General features: G+C 54.9%; 4 protein-coding genes across 9 annotated transcripts; 2 read left to right on the top strand and 2 right to left on the bottom strand.

The window, feature by feature from the left end:
* Nucleotides 1-412: 412 nt before the first annotated feature.
* On the top strand, nucleotides 413-6,153 carry CENATAC (centrosomal AT-AC splicing factor). 4 transcript variants are annotated; one of them, XM_054997723.1, is made up of 11 exons: nucleotides 413-593; nucleotides 1,118-1,284; nucleotides 2,368-2,466; nucleotides 2,657-2,723; nucleotides 2,816-2,878; nucleotides 3,382-3,446; nucleotides 3,625-3,775; nucleotides 4,054-4,084; nucleotides 5,152-5,232; nucleotides 5,317-5,449; nucleotides 5,888-6,153. In XM_054997723.1, the coding sequence occupies exons 1-11, from the start codon at nucleotides 429-431 to the stop codon at nucleotides 5,940-5,942; spliced, it is 1,077 nt and encodes a 358-aa protein (XP_054853698.1). In that variant the 5' UTR covers nucleotides 413-428; the 3' UTR covers nucleotides 5,943-6,153. The 4 variants fall into 4 exon arrangements, 2 of the variants coding, with proteins under 2 accessions (XP_054853698.1, XP_054853699.1); XM_054997724.1 differs by having other exon boundaries at nucleotides 5,155-5,232; XR_008598204.1 differs by lacking the exon at nucleotides 5,888-6,153 and having other exon boundaries at nucleotides 2,816-2,906; nucleotides 3,382-3,775; nucleotides 5,317-5,371.
* RPS25 (ribosomal protein S25) lies at nucleotides 6,125-8,512 on the bottom strand. Its single transcript, XM_054997728.1, has 5 exons — nucleotides 8,429-8,512; nucleotides 8,204-8,299; nucleotides 7,916-8,099; nucleotides 6,473-6,571; nucleotides 6,125-6,384 (listed from the first exon to the last, which is right to left on the bottom strand). Exons 1-4 carry the CDS (start codon nucleotides 8,429-8,431, stop codon nucleotides 6,477-6,479), a joined length of 378 nt encoding a protein of 125 aa, XP_054853703.1. The 5' UTR covers nucleotides 8,432-8,512; the 3' UTR covers nucleotides 6,125-6,384; nucleotides 6,473-6,476.
* Nucleotides 8,513-8,593: 81 nt separating this feature from the next.
* On the top strand, nucleotides 8,594-10,362 carry TRAPPC4 (trafficking protein particle complex subunit 4). 2 transcript variants are annotated; one of them, XM_054997726.1, is made up of 5 exons: nucleotides 8,594-8,768; nucleotides 8,861-9,035; nucleotides 9,133-9,236; nucleotides 9,349-9,475; nucleotides 10,043-10,362. In XM_054997726.1, exons 1-5 carry the CDS (start codon nucleotides 8,594-8,596, stop codon nucleotides 10,119-10,121), a joined length of 660 nt encoding a protein of 219 aa, XP_054853701.1. In that variant the 3' UTR covers nucleotides 10,122-10,362. The 2 variants fall into 2 exon arrangements, with proteins under 2 accessions (XP_054853701.1, XP_054853700.1); XM_054997725.1 differs by having other exon boundaries at nucleotides 9,349-10,135.
* A 358-nt stretch (nucleotides 10,363-10,720) lies between these two features.
* SLC37A4 (solute carrier family 37 member 4) lies at nucleotides 10,721-16,076 on the bottom strand. Of its 2 annotated transcripts, XM_054997714.1 has the most exons (9): nucleotides 15,833-16,076; nucleotides 15,148-15,380; nucleotides 13,863-14,106; nucleotides 13,409-13,567; nucleotides 12,991-13,076; nucleotides 12,603-12,716; nucleotides 12,070-12,135; nucleotides 11,378-11,516; nucleotides 10,721-11,295 (listed from the first exon to the last, which is right to left on the bottom strand). In XM_054997714.1, the coding sequence occupies exons 1-9, from the start codon at nucleotides 15,978-15,980 to the stop codon at nucleotides 11,129-11,131; spliced, it is 1,356 nt and encodes a 451-aa protein (XP_054853689.1). In that variant the 5' UTR covers nucleotides 15,981-16,076; the 3' UTR covers nucleotides 10,721-11,128. The 2 variants fall into 2 exon arrangements, with proteins under 2 accessions (XP_054853689.1, XP_054853690.1); XM_054997715.1 differs by lacking the exon at nucleotides 12,070-12,135 and having other exon boundaries at nucleotides 15,833-16,071.
* Nucleotides 16,077-16,800: the final 724 nt, after the last annotated feature.

Here is a 16,800-nt window from a genome sequence, read left to right on the forward strand (position 1 = left end):
GTGCTAGACTCCTCCCTCCTGGAAGCCCTCTCCTTGCCTTCGAGGAGACGCAGCAGCCTGCTTTGGGGGCTCCTGCGGATCTGGCTCCGAGGGCCCCCTGGCGGCAGGGGAGCAAGCGAGCGAGCGGCACCCTCCAGGCTCCCCCTGCTCCACAGAGCTGCTGGGCCCCTGCCGCGTGCCTTCCTTTCCGCTCCCCCTTTCTCCTCCCCATTGGAGCCCCCGAGGCGCTCCATGGTGCTCCCCCCTTTCTCCGCCGCGGGCCTCCTGGGGAAGGCAGGTCTCGAACTCGCTTCGCCCGACAGCGGCCCCGCCCCTGCGCGCATGCCCCTCCTGGCGGCGACGTCGCCGGAGTCGGGGCGTGCCGAGGCAGACTCCGCCCCCGTGCGTGGACGTCATGGCCCCCGCCCCAGGCTCTGAGGGCCTCCAAGATGGCGGACGGCGGACCCGGCGGGGCTGCTCCCGTTCCCATGGCGACGGCGGCCTACCGCTGCCCGCTCTGCCGCCGCAGCGCCTTCTCCGGCCGCCGCAGCCACCTCTACAGCGCCGGCCACCAGCGGCGGCTCCGGGGGGTGCTGGCCCGGCTGCGGGAGAAAGTGAGGGGCTGGGGCGAGAGGGCGGGAAGGGGAGGCCGGGCAGGCCGGAGGCAGCAGAGCCCCGGGGGCGCAGGCCAGCCGGCGGGACTCGCCGCCCCAGGCCGTGTGGCGGCTGCCGCCAGCGGGGCTGGTTTTCGGGGGCGCGAGGAGGGGCCCGGAGGGGAGGGGTCTCCGCGCACTCCAAGCGGGCCGGAGACGGGAGGCCTGAGCGAGCGCAGCGCCCGCGGGGAGGGGCTTCGTGGCGGCCGGCCTGGGAGAGCTGCCGGGCGCTGGATATGGGAGGGGGCCGTCCGGAGGCCTTGGCGCGCCCGGGGTGGGGGCCGGCGTTTCCAGGGCGTCCCGCCCCCGCCTGCCGCTGGCTGTTAGCCACGGTGGCCCTGGGGCGCCTTCAGAGGCCAGTGCTGGGGGGGGGGGCACGAAAGGGGCTTTGGTCTCGGGGCCTCTGGGGGCTCTCCCGGGGGTGTCCCGGCCCTGTTTCCCGGGTGCATTTGGCAATACCGGCTCTTGTCTTGCCCCTGATTTAGGTGGAGGCCGCCCGGAAGACACTAAAACATGCTGTGGTGGTGCCCTATGACCCCGTGGAGCATGAGAAGCAGTTCTGGTGCACCTGTTGCAAACAGGAGGTGAAGCAGCACCTTAGCCACGGGATTCTGACAGCCTTGTGTGGTGGCATTGTGGAGCACATGGCCAGGCAAGTTGGAGGCAAGGAGGGTGTTTTGCTGCCATGTCCCCTTCTGTCCAGAGCATGAGAGGCAGGGGCTAGCCACTGGACTGGCATTGCTTTTTCTGACTAATTGTTTTAACTATGAGCCATGCTCAGTTATTTAAAAAAAGAAAAGATAGGTACGTGATGCATGCATAATGCAGATTAAGCTAGAAAGTTTGTAGTGTGGATGTCAAAATTATTCTGATAGCCTTTTAATCTACAATACCAAAATGAGTTAGCTGTTTTACAAAATTTTCTCTGATTTGGATGCCAATTATAAATTAAGCCAGGAAGAAGAAATTTATTTATGTCATTTATAGTCTGCCTTTCTCACTGTGACTCAAGGCGCATTATGGTGTGAGATTAGCACAGTCGATATCAAGGATATTTCCATAAACAATTCTATAGGTTAAATAAATATAAGTTTACAAGACATAGCATGCTGAATACATCATCATTTGGTTCCTTAAGGAGCCTTTTGACCCAGTTATAGTGATGAATATTAATAATCATAACTGTACTTATATACCACTCTTCTAGACTGGATTAACACTGTCCCAGACATGACTCAGTTTTTCTGCACTTAACTAATTTCTAAGATCCATTCTAACAACTGGTTTTATTTTACTTTATTTATACCCTTTTTTCCTCCCCGTTGTTACATTTTTCTTCTCTCTTCCATTTTATCCCCACAACAACCCTTCGAGGGAGAATAGGCTGAGTGTGTGTATCCAAGGTCAGCTAGAGAACTTCCATGAGAGAGGGGGGATTTGAACCTGGGTCTCCCAGATCTTACTCTAGCACTCTAACCAACCACTACACCACACTGGCTTCATTCTACCCTTATTGATTACTTTGGCAGACTCCGCTATGGCTACTGCTGACAGTCCCCCTGAGGCCTCTTGTCCATGCCCACGTCTGTCTTGGTTCATCATGACACAGGCTTCTTTCATGGTGGGAAACACAGTGTTAATTGCCATCCCACTGGTCTGAGTTGTATGTTGTAGCTTGTGCAGTTGTGTTAAAAGTATGTGCAACTAAAGCAGTCTTTTGATCCTCTTTTTCAAGCCCTGAACATAAAACAGCAGTCTATACATTCTGGTGGGAGAACAAGGCAGATCCCAACCTGAAGTCACAGTTCCTGATTTCTTCTGAGGATTACGAGCTGTGAGTAGACCCGCTGACAGCAGTGTGATGTTGCATCACATGTGCATCACCTGTGCACCCAGGCTGGCAGAACTGATGTGGGGCGCGCTTGGGGAAGATGGGGCCTCTTGAGTTTGCCTGCTGCCCTTCAGACTGCAGAAGTCTTGGCTCTTTATGGCGCCACCCACTCATGTCTTGGATTTTATTCCAGCTTCAAGGCATCCCTCACCAAAGCGCTGGATGCTTATGAGGCAGGCAATGATGAAGTCATTCAGCAGGTGAGGGTAGTGCTGGGGAGGGCAGGGACAGGACTCCTGGGACTTCCTTTCGTCTCACAATCTCATCGTCTCTCTGCCTCTTCTAATTACAGATGGCAGCTCATATCCGAAATGTGGAACAGATCCGACAAGAAATGGTGCAGGCCATCTCAGAGGTTTGTGTGCCCAGGAAGCCAGGGGGCAGTATCCACCATTGTACTCATAATCCTTACTGCCTCCCCTCTCCCCGTTTCTTTCTCTTGGTTGGCTGTTGCAGTAACCTTGTCCTTTGGTTACAGGATGTCAAACGAATGGCTTGTGCTACCATTAATTGTATGGGTTGAATGTCTTCTCTGCACAAATCCTTTGCTCTGTTGTCAAGCACAAGAACTGCCCAACTAAATAACTCATCTTTCTGCACTCCCCAGCCCCAAAATGTTGTCAGGATGGATGGATGATCTGTGTGCGTGTGCATGGGTGGGTGTATGTGCTTCTGCTAAAGGAATTGTGTTGTGTGGGATCCCTGCTGCCCTTCTTATAGCTGGGGTTATGCTTGGCATACTATTTTTGCTGGGACTTGATGGAATCCTTCCTACTCGATGCTTCAAGGGTCTCCTGCAGAGCAAACTTCATTCTTGTTTATTGGAACAAGCATTTGTTTTTCCTGAATCAAACTCAGCCACAGATGGAGACAGAGCTGTGCAAGGGAGTTGCCGTTGCCAGGACCTGTCCAGGGACCCAAAGGTAGGAGGGTTCAGCCATTTAGCTGTGGGGGTGGCTGCAGGGCCTCGATGGTACCAGGCACCTCTAGGAATGGCTCTCTGCTCCCTTCCTTGTAAGACGGGTCTCTGCAGTTGTTGCTGGCCCAAGTGTATCCGCAGCCTGGCCCTGTGCTGGACTAAGGGATCCCCCTGTGTTCTAGCGACTGCTCCTTTGCTATGGAAGAACACGAGCAGCCTGTCCCAAGCAGGAGTGCCACCTGTAGCAGAGAACGGCTTGGATCTTCACGTAGCACCACGACTGAACTAGACTGGCAGGAAGCGGAGCAGTCCTTAACGTTCATTGGCCACCAGGTGAGTAGGGCACAGCCCGGCAGAGCTGATGCTTCACGTCACCAGGAGCTCATTTACAGTCGCTCCTGACTCAATTCCCTGCATTAAGGAAGTGACGTTGAAAGCAGTGGGATTTTGCCTACGGCTTGCTCGGCTTTTGAGAAATGGCACCGCACAACTGACTAGCAAAACTGTGCTGCTTTTGTTGAAGCTCACATGCACCCCGTTTTGTAGCAGTGGCAGCTGGCTTTCTGTATTATGTCCCCAACATTTCTAATTGTCACATTTTTAAAACACAGGAGACACAAGGGAAGGGCAACGTGCATACAGGTATGTTTGAAAAGTTGCTTGGCTCTTACTATTTGAAACATTTCTGGACATATTTTAAATCAGTGGGCATCAAAAAAGTTCTCTCTCAAGTTACACCAAAATACAGCTGTAGACGCAAATAGCAGTACCGAGTCCCTGCTGCCCTTTGCTTTTATTTATTTTTATTCAATTTCTATGTAGAAATTATTTGTGGGTTTGGAGCAGGATATCATTGTGCTCAAGACAGCTAGCTCTTTCTTTATCCAAATTGCCCAGTGATGCTGCAGAGGTTTTGTGCCAGTGCTGGCAGCTGTGGTCGATTGTGAACAAGTCAAAACTAAATCCTGACAAGATGGAGATGCTGCTGGTTTGAGAATGCATTCTTCCAGCTTTGTTTAGCCTGGAAGACGGCCCCCGACCCTGACATGGCCAATCTGGTCATATGGATTCGTGCTGTTTACCTATTATGTCCTTTAGATGGGTCTGCCCTTCAAATCAACTTTGAAACCTCTAGTTAGCATGGAATGCTGCAGATTCATTAGTAGCTGGAGCCTGGCAGAATATGCATCTCACACCGATTCTCCAGTCAGTTCTGTAGGTTCAACCCAGTGTTCTGGTTATCACCTGCAAGGCATTCTGAGGGCACCACCATTGCGAATGGCTGAGATTGGCAACTTGCACACTCTCTTTCGCATTTTCAGTGTTGGCCCCCACAACATGGAACCACCTGTCTGGAGAGGTCAGGAAGGTTCACACACCTAGCGGAATGTACAAAATGGAAATGTTCAGGGCATTTTTATAAAGGCACTAGGACTGTAGCATAATAGAATAGCTCAAGTTTGCTCTTACAAAGGAATATGTTATAGTCTATTGCAAAGATTGTTGCATAGATCACTTTCCCTTTATTGCATAGTCTTCCTCCTTTGTAGTCCCCTTTCTGCATTATGGCATGTTGTGCTTTTAGATGATTGTTTGCAGCGTTTTATGCTGTTGGATTGAATTGCAATTTGTATACTGCCTTGAAGGCCAGTGAGAGGCAGGCCATAAATTGAGTAACTAAACAAACTTATTTCCCCTTTCATCTTGAGGAGCCAAACCACCTTGGTTGCTGGAAGATGGGAAAAGCACTGGGGAAATTGGGCCTTCCTATGAAGAATTTCTCAAAGAAAGTGAGTAAATGGGAATCCAAGCTCCTAGCAGTGGAAGGGGCAACTGGCTGACTCATGCCTGAACAGCATCTTTTCTCTCTAAAGAAGAGAAGCAGAAGTTGAAGAAACTCCCACCGGATAGGGTTGGGGCCAACTTTGATCACACCTCTCAGACAGGAGAAGGCTGGCTTCCCTCCTTTGGACGCGTCTGGAACCATGGCAGGAGGTGGCAGTCCAGGTATGCTTTGGGCCAATGGGAACTAGAGGAAGGTCTTTGACAGAGGCTCCAAATGAGATAGCTATTTTCGTTTGGCATGCAACCCCCCCTTTTATTATTCACACAATGCCCCTGTGGCAACTGACCTATGTGACCACAATGGTTGATGTTGGATTTGACACCTAGGCCTAAATCTAACATTTCAACCAATACACATGTCCAGGATTGTAGCCCCCATTGACCTTTTTTGAGTTCTAGCACTTAAATGATTTCATGCTGCCCTGATACACTTTTTTTTTTGTACAGAAGACTCAGTACAGCTGATCTTCTCCCCCCCTCCCCCCAGTATTTGGTGGGGAGTCATGGTGGCTGCTACTCTGTGTGTTCCTGTTACCAGTGTGAAGGGTTCTTAGCTTAAGCAGCTGCTGTCAATTAATTTCTTGGTGGTGCTTCCTTTAGGCATCAGTTCAAAGCTGAAGCAGGATCAAAGAAGCCAAAAATGAAGAGTCTGTGAAGAAGCAAGTGCCTCACTGGCGGTGAGAGTGGAGTCTGTATTGCCCTCCTGCCCCCCCTCCCCCCAGATTCAAAGCAGAGTGTTTGCAGAATAGCACGGTGTTTCTATTTGTATTAAACTTCAGTGTAAATCTTATGTCCTCATTGCAGTTCTTCATGAAGCAAAGAGAAGCTACCAAGAGAAAAAGAACTAATAAAAGCTTTATTTGGGACAGATGCTTAAGTTTTTTCCTGCACTGTAACATTCTGCTCTAGAGAAGGGCCCGCAATATTTTTTTGCTTTTCTCACATAAGTGATGATCAGCTTAATTCAAGAGAAAATATTGGGGGAGAGGAAGAGAACATTCTTTTCCTGCTATCTTTTCAACATTACACCCATCTGAAGAATTCAATTATTTTATTTTTATTAATGAACATACAGGGTTTCAGCAGCACTTGTGACCCTGTAAAAACAAACAGAGAACTGATTAGAGCCAGAACTGTAACAAGCCTTATTGCTAACAGGATCCCAGTCACACCAAAGGCACTCACCTTTTCATACATCCTCCCCAGCAACTGGTGCATCCCCTCCCTTGGTGTTGCGGGTATAGATCACCTGGGCTCTGTGCTTGGACACCAGCTTGATTAGACCTGTCAGTAAAACAACACTATTCAGCAGGGAGAACAAAAGAGCCCTTCTAATTGTTTGCACCTACTAAACTAGTTTGAGGAAAATGCCTGTGGGCAAGCAAGTTTCTGGCAAAACACACTGCTGTTAATACAGAGAGTTATCACTAAATAAGAAAATATTAGACCTGGCCCACAGAGGAGTGGAAGATGTCACCCGGGGGGGGGGGGGGGGGCAGTGTCCTCACGTCGTGTAACTGGAATCTCTTTGGCTGCCAGTATCCAAGGGAGTAACAGGACACTGAGGCCAGGCATTCAAGCTGCCCTCCAGCAGCCTAACCTACTGCTGGACCATCGCAGATTTCATAATGGGGAGGGTAAGACTTGAAGTAGCAACAGAAGTTATAACTGTGAGAGACCTTAACACAACGGCGGGTGGATTTCAGGAAAACAAGCTGAGACGTTTGTGGCTTTCCTGGGGAGGTGGAAGAGAAAGAACAAGAGCCACTAAGGTGTCCCCCCACCCCCACCGGGCAGGTAATTGTTTTTGCCTTTTTTCGCCTGAGGGATGAACTTCGTGTCCAAGACTCGAAACGTTTCACCATTGTTGCTTGAAATGACTTTTCCAAATTATAGCTATACTCAACCTATAAAAACTTACATTTGCTTTCTTTTCCCCTCTTCCATTTGCACTCTTCCTTTCGTACACCCCCACCTGTTTGCCCATCTCATTTTTTTATAAAAAGGATCCCGCGCAATGAAACGTTCCTCGTTGGGATTCAAGTTCTTCCCAGCCAACTTACATTTGTGTCAGTTTTGTAGTTGTCTTCATCCTGACGCTTCTTCCCATTTTTAAAATTTAGGAGGTTCTTATTTTTCTTTGCTCTTACTACACTTCAGAAACCTCCTCCTCTTATCAAACGGAAACGCTCATCAGTGTAATAGTCTATGGAATCCGGGACTGCTTTTCTGGATCCTCTTTCTTCCTTTTCATTGTAACTATCATAACGTCTGGCCAAAATCGCTCACAGAACTGCATGGCTGTTGGGACTACAGTCCACATATCAGCAGTCCTGCCCCATCTCTAGTGACTTATGCTGGTGTGTGTGTGGCCCCAGCACTGCCTGCAGCGAGCTTTGCAATACAGTTTCTTTGCTGACTTTTGTCGAGTGTGTTCTTTCCATAACCAGAGAGCTTGTTAGACGGGAAACTCAATGCTTATTCATAATGGGTTTCGACCTGCCGTCGTAGAGCGGAAAGCTTTATCCCTGCCTCGACCCACAGGTTGCGGAGCCCCAGGGAGAAAGAAGCCCACCAGCATGCAGGGCCCAGGAGCCCAGGGCAGAGCCGGGCCTCCGCGCTCCCTACCTTTGCTGAGCAGCTCCTGGAGCGCCGCTCGGGCCAGGGAGCCTCGGATCTTGAGCCTCTCGGAGACGACGGCCGGCGTGATGAGCTTGTAGTTGGGCACCTCCTTGCACAGCTTGTCGTACGTGGCTTTGTCGAAGAGCACGAGGTTGTTGAGCTTGTCCCGCACCTTCCCCTTCGACCACTTCTGCTCCGGGGGAGGGAAAGAGGCGGCGGATGAGGCGGGGCGGGAGGCCTGGGGCCGGGGCGAGCGGGGCCGGGGCAAGGGGGGCCGGGGCAAGGGGGGCTCACCTTCTTCTTGGCTTTGCCGCCAGACTTGTTGACGGGGTCCTTGTCCTTCTTGGCCGACTTGCCCGCGTCCTTCTTCTTCTTGTCGTCCTTGGGCGGCTGCGGCGGGAGAGAGCAGAGCGGGGGCGGTCAGGCAGGAGAGGCCGAGACGGCCACGGCCACGGCGTCCCCTCCCCTGCCCACCGCCCGGGCCGGCCACGCGGCCTACTGGCCGGCCGGCCTACCTACCATGGCGGAGCGAGGCGCGGCGGCTGCTTCCTCGGGCGGCTTCCGGCGGGAAAGGAAGGCGGCTGCGCGGGGCGGCCGGGAAACCCCGCGGCCGAGCGGCACTTCCGGCCCGGCCCCCCGCGGCCGGGCGGGCGGGGCCCACTTCCGGGCGCTACGGCAGCCGCGATGGCCATCTTCAGCGTGTACGTGGTGAACAAGGCCGGCGGGCTCATCTACCAGCTGGACCACTACGCGCCGCGGGCCGAGAGCGAGAAGACCTTCGGCTTCCCGCTCGAGCTGGTCCTGCGCCCGCACGACGAGCGCGTCCTGGTGGCCTTCGGGCAGCGCGACGGCGTCCGCGGTGAGGGGCCGGGCCGGGGCGCCGGGCCGGGCCAGGGGGCCTGCGGGCCGGGCCGGGCCTGACGGGCGCTCCCCTCTCCTCTCCTCCCGCAGTGGGCCACGCCGTGCTGGCCATCAACGGCCTGGAGGTCAACGGGCGCTTCACGGGCGACGGGCGCGACGTGCTGGAGTACCTGAGCAGCCCCGCCAACTTCCCCGTCTCCATCCGCTTCGGCCGCCCGCGGCTCTCCTCCAACGAGAAGCTCATGCTGGCCTCCATGTTCCACTCGTGAGCCGGGCAGGGGCAGGGGCAGGGGCCGGGCGGGCGCGGCGGGGGGCAGGGCAGGGCCGGTCCGGTCCAGGCTGACGGCGGCTTCTGCGCACAGGTTGTTCGCCATCGGCTCCCAGCTGTCCCCCGAGCAGGGCAGCTCCGGCATCGAGGTCCTGGAGACTGACACCTTCAAGCTGCACTGCTTCCAGACGCTGACAGGTAGGCGGGCGGGCGCCTCGGGCTCCGGGCGGGCCCTGCAGGGGTGGCCCCCGGAGGGCGTTGGGAGCTGCTGCTGCCACTCAAGGCAGCCGCTGCTCTGCGTTGCCCCCAGGGATCAAGTTCGTGGTGCTGGCTGACCCCCGGCAGGCCGGGATCGACGCCCTCCTGCGTAAGATCTACGAGATCTATTCGGACTTCGCTCTGAAGAACCCCTTCTACTCCCTGGAGATGCCCATCAGGTACCCACTTCTTCTCGGGCAGGAGCAGCAGCAGGGCCCTGCCAGCCCCCCTCCAGTTACTGGGGCTGCTCTTGAAGCGGCAGCCAGCTCCCCCCTGAATGTCTGAGCTCCAGCCCTGCTCAGTTGGCTCTAGGAGGGGTCCTGGGGCAGGCAGAAGGGACATGTCCGGTGGGGAGGAGGCTCTGCCTTGGACAACATAATGCAGTTTTTGTTCTCTTTGCACCAAAATGAGTCACTTTTACTCCAGAACCATGAGCAAGGGTCTCCTGAAGGAAAGCAAAGAGAAGCCTCTTGGAGATGTTCTTTGAGCAGTACAAGATTCCCATTCCCCTCCCCAAAGAGAATTAAGTAGAATCATGTGCTGGCACAGGCTGAAGTCCAAATAGCCTGGTTTCATTAAAAAAAAGTCCCTGGTAAGAGAACAAAGTGGGAAATCTGAGCCTGGCTAAATTATTTCCCAAGGCTGGCTTGTGAGTGTTGTGGTGCATCCTTCTTTGTGTAAAGGCAAGAGTTTGAATTGGGAGCAAGGACAGAATTTCTGCCTTTGGTCTCTCATGAACATTTCAGATGTGAGCTGTTTGAGCAGAACCTGAAGCTGGCACTGGAAGTAGCAGAGAAAGCAGGGCCATTTGGACCAGGCCTATAGATGGATCTTGTCTGTTTTAGCCTCCTGCTTCCAACAGAAGTTGGGTCAGAAAGGTTCCCTGGCAGGTTGTCCCTATTGCTCTCAACACTGCATTCGCCACTGAGATCAATACTCACGAGAATGACCATGTCCTCAGACGGGCTTGTATATGTATGTATATATATGTCTGTTATGTATATTTCTCCATATGGCTGCAGATTTGTGTAAATAAAGTGTTCAAGACAGAAGCTTGAATTGTGAACTGGTGCCGAACCTGTGTGCCTATACGAGAGTCACAAGGCTGAGCCAAGCCTCTGGCTGATGGAGTGCTGAGCTGAGGCTTTTGTTGCACGGTTTATACATCAATTAATACCTTATTACAGCAAATTGGTTTGGAACCGTTTCAGTGCACGAGCTGTTCTTAGTAGACAGAAGATCTCAGGCAGCCTAGCTGCAAAACTGCTAAATGATTGTATTTCTTCATTCCCAAGAAGGTAAGGTGGGGGTGGGGGTGGGTATGATACCAGTGGCTTTGCTTTTAACGCTGCATGGGGTGCAAAATGTCACACGCCCGTAGACTTCATACCCTGTTCTCACACCAGACGCTTGTGACAAAGTGCTGAGATTAAAAGGCTGAGCCTTCTTTTAGTTCAATTCCATTATTACATTTCAGTGAAAAATACAGGCAGTCTCGACAGGCAGACACATCGGTCTGGAAAACCATCACATTACTGTGAGTGAATCAATTTTCCCCCCTTTGCTTGTGCACAAAAGTGGAGAAGTACCTCCCCAAAGCGGCAAGCAGGGAGCCAGGGGTGCAGGTCTGCTAGCTTCCTGCCATGCCTGTAGTCAAGATAAACCAGCTGGGGGCTGTTCCTGGGCTGCCCACAGCGCTGCCACCACACCTCGGGTGGGCCAAGATTCCCCCCTGGCACGAATGGCCCAAGCATTGTGAAAAGGCCTGCTTCTGCCATTGCCCTGCCTGCCCTTTTGCGTCCTGAAGGGGCACAGGAGCTTGCTCCGGAGACTCAGTCGGCCTTCTTTGGCAGACGGCCCATCTTGGTGCGGATGTTCCTCAGGAAGAAAAAGGCCACTGTGCTGACAGCGCATGTCATTTCTGCTACCCAGAAGGCTGTTCCCCAGCTGTGGTGCTTGGCGATAGTGCTGAAGGGTAGTCCAGCCAGGAACCCTCCCACTGAAAAGCAAAGAGCAGAGTGAGAAAAGCCTGTGTGTGTCTCCCCGTGGGGGCAGGGAGGGCAGGACGGGGCGGCACTCACCATTAGCCATGAGCGCAACAATGGCATGCGACGTCCCACACAGGTTGGAAGGGGCACTTTCATTGGCTATGACGCCGAACAAAGCAATTGGTCCATAAGAGCAAAATCCAAAGACAGTGCCTAACATCAGGATCCACAACTAAAAAACACAGGGGGAGAACGTAGTCAGGTACGTGGGTGGTGAAATGCCCACCAAACCTCCATCCTGCCCCCCCCCGCCCCGTTTCCTTCTCCACCGTGTCTGCAACATTTTAACAAGCCTTTTGCTCTTCTCCTGAAAGGAAATGGCGCTTGCTACTGGGTTGAGTAATTAGATTAGTGCTAAACATAACCACATGGAAAAGCTACAATGTTGCGTAACAAGTGTTGCTTTAGAATATGGCTGTAGCATCCCAGTGATTTCTACTACCATACCAATTCTAGAATATAATCTTTAGTAAATTAGTCTAATAACTTCTATAACCTACAGTACTCTTAAGAATAATTGAAAGGCTAATCCCCCACTCCACAAAACATTCTAGCCAGGCCTGTGCCACAGGCAGACCTTCCCTGGTTTGTGCTGTAAAGTAACTGGCAGCATGATGGACCAGGGCAAGGGCCCCTCCCTTCAGCCCTCCTGCAATAAGCCCCACAGAACCGTGCAGCAGAGAAGACAGGAAAGCCCAAGAAAGAGATTCAGGCCCAACAAAGACCTCATGTTCTGTTAAGCCCACAAGGATAGCAAGAGGGTGGAAGGCTAAAATCCAAGAGCTGATTTCCTGGGAGACAAAGAAGGAAACAAGAAGGTGCACTGAGAAATGTATAGAACATTTAGGCAGCTCCCCCCACCCCAACCAGTAGGTGACAGAGACAGCTCCTTTCCAAGGCTTGGCCTTTGGAGCTCCTCCTGAAGAATAGCTGTCTGGAAGTTGTCCACACACCCTAGTACTCTCAGGACTCCACTGCCACAGCAAGAGAAGCTTCACCCAAGGGAAGTGTGGTTATAATGCACTCAGAAGTAGCAGAGTTCCCAGCCCCTCCCCAGCCCCCCGGCCCTTCCAGAGGGGCATGCACCGGGCCATCAGCAGCCAGAGAGCCACAGCACTCCAGAATGACTGTGCAGGCGGGTGGCCTAAGCTGAGCAGGGCTCAAATGAAAGCTGCCCTTCCCCTTGCCGGTTTGCCCCTCTGCCCCTGGCACGATGTTTCCTCGTCTAGCTGAACTCCAGCACATGCCTGCAGATTACCTGGGGTGAGCTGCTTGTGACTGTGACCCGGAAGAGGTACATGGAAGCAGACATGCCTGCCATCATGGACAGGAGAAGTGCGTGCCGAGGGTTCCCATAGTGCGATAGGCCCACCTGCAACACACACCCAGGATGAGCTCTCCCCTGGGCCTCCCCAGGACCTCTCCCTGGGAGGCACCAGCTCTGCTTTCAGGGCCAGGCCTGCAGTGCCACCCCTCAGCCTGGGGGGTCAAGACCAGCTGCCCAAGGCCCAGGGCTGCGTGTGTCTTTTCCATACTCATCTAGAGCCGCAGCAACATCGACTCTGGTCAGCTGGAGGTAGCCTGTGCAAGGCTTCCTTCTGGCGTCCTCCATGAGGTGGGCAGGAAAGCAGTGTCCAAAGGCTTACCTGGGCTACTGCTCGATCTGAAAGGTAGCCGGCTGCAATGCTTCCAACCAGGCCCCCGATTTCCAAGGCACTCATGTATGAGCTTCCTACCGAGTCAAAAGAAGATTAGCCAGTGAAGGGATGCCCACCACATGAGGTGCTGGTGTCTTGCAGCTCCCCACAGAGCTTGCTTGCTGAATGCAGCAATTGGGGAGGTGGTCTTAAATGGCACACGCGTATACTCGCTCACTCTCTGCCCTGGTCAGTCGCTAGTTGGTACCAGAAACTGCTTCAGGACATGATCAGGATGGGATGTGGAATAAAGTGAGCCTGGTTCACACACAACACCCCCGGACACCCTGGCTGTGTTTCCAAAGAGCTAAACCTCTTCAAGGCATTTCACTGTCACTGAGAATTACATTAAGCTGCCATGCCCTACCCACAAGTGTCGACTGTCCTCTCTCCTGGATGAGAAACAGCTGCCCCCAGTCTGTACAGCACGTCTTCACTCCAAAGACAACCAGATAGCCTGTGGACAGGACCCAGAGGTATGGAGAAAGCAGCAGCTCGGCCAGGGTGCTGTCATCTGCCGAAGAGCCTGCAAGGAAGAAGCCACACACAAGAACCCTGCAAAGCACTGGAGCTGACCTGAACCGTTGCTCTGATACGCCCTTGGCCATGCGGTGGCCGTCTAAACGCACTGCCTCCAGCCCTGCCTCTATCAGGGCGAGCTGCTCCTTGTCCTTCTGAGTCCAAGACACTGACACAAGCCCCCCTGGAGGTCGGGGGCCAGGAACCGTCTGTTTTGCTGCTCAGTTAAGAGGAGGTCCCTGCCACGCCACTCCTCTGCAGCTTGGCTTCCTCCAGCCAGCTCTTGCTTCCTGAGCACTCACCCTTTTTCCCTTTCTTGGGCCCAGGCTCAATGTTGGGCAGCCCCACATCCGAGGGCTCGTTCTTAATTAGAAGCAGGCATACAAGGGAGGCAACCACACACACCGAGCCAGAGAGAGCCAGAGTAGTGCGCCAGTTGTAGCTCAGCGCCATCAGAGCAGCCACAATAGGGCCCAGCCCTCCGGCCAGGTTCATGCTGGTAGAGAGGATTGCCCACCAAGTCCCAAACTGGGAAGGTTCAAACCACTGCACAGGAGAGAAAAAGAGCACGAGTCAGTGCCAAGAACCGAGGCCTGAGTGGCGAGCTGCAGACACAAGAAGGCTCCTTGCCAGGATGCCTCGGTGAGGTCCCCGCTGAGATGCAACTTAATTTCCCTGAAGCATCATTTTCGGAAAGGGAGGAAGTCTTGAGTCAGGTCAGAAAAACAGGGCCAGGACTCTGCTATGGACACCTCATGCTTGGCAGCAGACAGCCAATGGGCTGCCCACAGACTGACCCCTTGAACGAGACACACATTTGCTTTGGAACAGCTTCTGCACAGACAAAAAGAGGCCAAACAGAGCTGTTATTGCCACCTTCAGAATAATCCATTTCCATTCGCTTCCCTAACTCATCCCTGTGAGAAAGCCGACAGGATACACCAGCATTTAGTTATGAACCACTTTTCTTGAAATCAGGAGTTTATAATTTTAAGAATAGATCAAAATCCTAACAATAGAGGAGACTGGCTGTTCTCGGGGCATTTCAACCCTAAACCTTTCAGCTTCTAAGGGCCACAACTGCCTGCCACGCCAGAGGACCCCTCCCCTTTCCTGCTGGAAATCCCCACCCACGTCTTGCCTGCTACGAGACCTCCACGTCAAGGTCCACTTGGTCAGCATCATTTGATACTTTCTTTAGCTGGTCTTGGCAGGAGGGGGGCATCAGCCTCCCAAGAATCTCAAAATGGAAACTGATACGGCTTGCAATTTATATAGCTCATACCACCACTGCCAAATCGAGACCTAGAGATACAGCCTCTAGGCTGCAGCCACCACCAGTGGGCCTCCCCCTCTGCCAACCAGGGCAGAAGAAGAGCAAGAGGGCCCTTTTGCCCCAAAGCAAGGCTATCAATGGGAAAGGCATATGTTCTTCCCAAGTAGTGAGTGGCCAGTGGTTGGAGGGAGAACAGCTGTTGCCAGACTTCAGTCTCCTCCGACCAGCGCAAGGAGCCCTGCCCTCAGTTCTCCTGATGCTGTTAGGAACATCTCAGATATCACCTATATTAATTCCCTAGGCTCACTTGCCTTGCGAAGCACCTTTCCGCATGGGGGCCAACCTAGGCCCTGCGCCAGCCCATTCAGGAACCACAGCCCAGCGAAGACGGCCACAGTGGAGCTCCAGGAGAAGGCCACGTTGACTATGCCCACAAGCAGAAGGCCAGAGGAAAAGAGCCAGCGGGCGCTCATTTGGTCAGAAAGGACCCCGCTGACGAACTTGCTGATGGCGTAGGCGGCAGACTGGCTGCTGGTGATCAGGCCTGCGTCAGACAAGGGCAAGGTCACCACACGGGCCCCGACCAAACCCTCGTCAGCAGAACCGAGTGGCTCTGGATCTTCCTGCCCTCGGCCTTGGACCGGGCCCTGCTGAGGCCGCGATGCAGCCTCGGGCTCTGGGGTCAGGTGCCCCCTTCAGCCAGGAGGCCTCGTGCCAGGCTACGCAACGCAGCGTAATGTGAGACACCCCCCCCCCCCCGCCACACGGCCATCGCCAGCCAGGGCCGGCGCCAGCAAGAGACCCCAGGGCAGGGGCCGCCACTGCACGCAGCCACGTCCGAAGGGGCTCCGTGGGGGACCCGCTGCCTCTCCCGGCCCAAGGCAGGAAGGGGCCACGGGCCGACTGCTTTGTATCCCGCTGCTTGCTCCCGAGGGCCGAGAGTGGATTACAACACCGGGCCTCGCGCCGTGCGGCTGCCCCGCGCGCGGCTCTCACCCAGGTCGTCCTTGCCCAGCGCCACCTCGCCCATGACGGAGGGCATCACGAAGGCGAAGGTCTTCCGGTTGAAGTAGTACAGCGTGTAGCCCGCGTACATGGCCGCGAAGACGCGCGCCCGGTAGAAGCCGTAGCCGGCCCCGGCCATGGCGCCGGCGGGTGCGGGGACGGGACGCGGCCGCTGCTGCCCGAGGACGGAGCGCGCCCGGCCTCGCCTCTGCCCGAGCGCCGTCGGCTCCCGGGCCCCTCGCGGAATGATTAACGCGCCGCGGGGGCAGCCGCCAAGGCCTCCCCGCCCCCTGACCCCTGGACCCGGCCGGCGCTCGGCGCTCCTCCCTCCGCCGGCCAAGCGGCCGCCTCGCCCGGCCTTCGGCGCTAGAGGGCAGCGCCAGCCCGCGGCTCCCCCGCGCAGCGCCGCAGGCGGAGGAGGCGGGCCTCGGGGCCCCAAGCCCTGCCGAGAGGCGCCCGCGCCTGGAGGGCGGGCCGGAGCTTCCCACTGGACCCTGCAGGGCCCGCCCGGGCCAAGGGACGCGGGGCAGGCGGCAGGAGCACCGGAGCCGCCCAACGGGCTGCGGCTGGAAAAGGGCCCCTGCCTGGCCCGAAGCAGCCGAACGGGCAGCAGCTCAGGGGCTCCCGAAATCCAACGGCGCTGCCCCGCCCCGCCCCGGGCCTTGGCCTCCTGCTTCCGAAAGTCAACACGAGGCTTCCTCAGGCCACGTGCAGATCAGGGGCGCCTCTTCTTCTGCCCAACCCACGGAAGGCCGCCCAGAGGAGGGCAGGCTTTGTAGGGAAGGAAGGGAAGCACCGCTCCCAAGACAGGCTCCAGGGCTGTGCGTTAGGGCGAACCAGAGACCGCACAAGGGCAGCTTGCAACTCCAGCTCACTCAAGCAAGCAGGAAAGGGGAAGAGCCAGAGCAGGTTCCTCCAAAATCAAAGAGAGTCCAGTAGCACCTTTCAGACTAACCAAT

This window comes from Eublepharis macularius, chromosome 14 (genome assembly GCF_028583425.1).
Source record: "Eublepharis macularius isolate TG4126 chromosome 14, MPM_Emac_v1.0, whole genome shotgun sequence".
In the NCBI taxonomy this organism is placed as follows: Eukaryota; Metazoa; Chordata; class Lepidosauria; order Squamata; family Eublepharidae; genus Eublepharis; species Eublepharis macularius.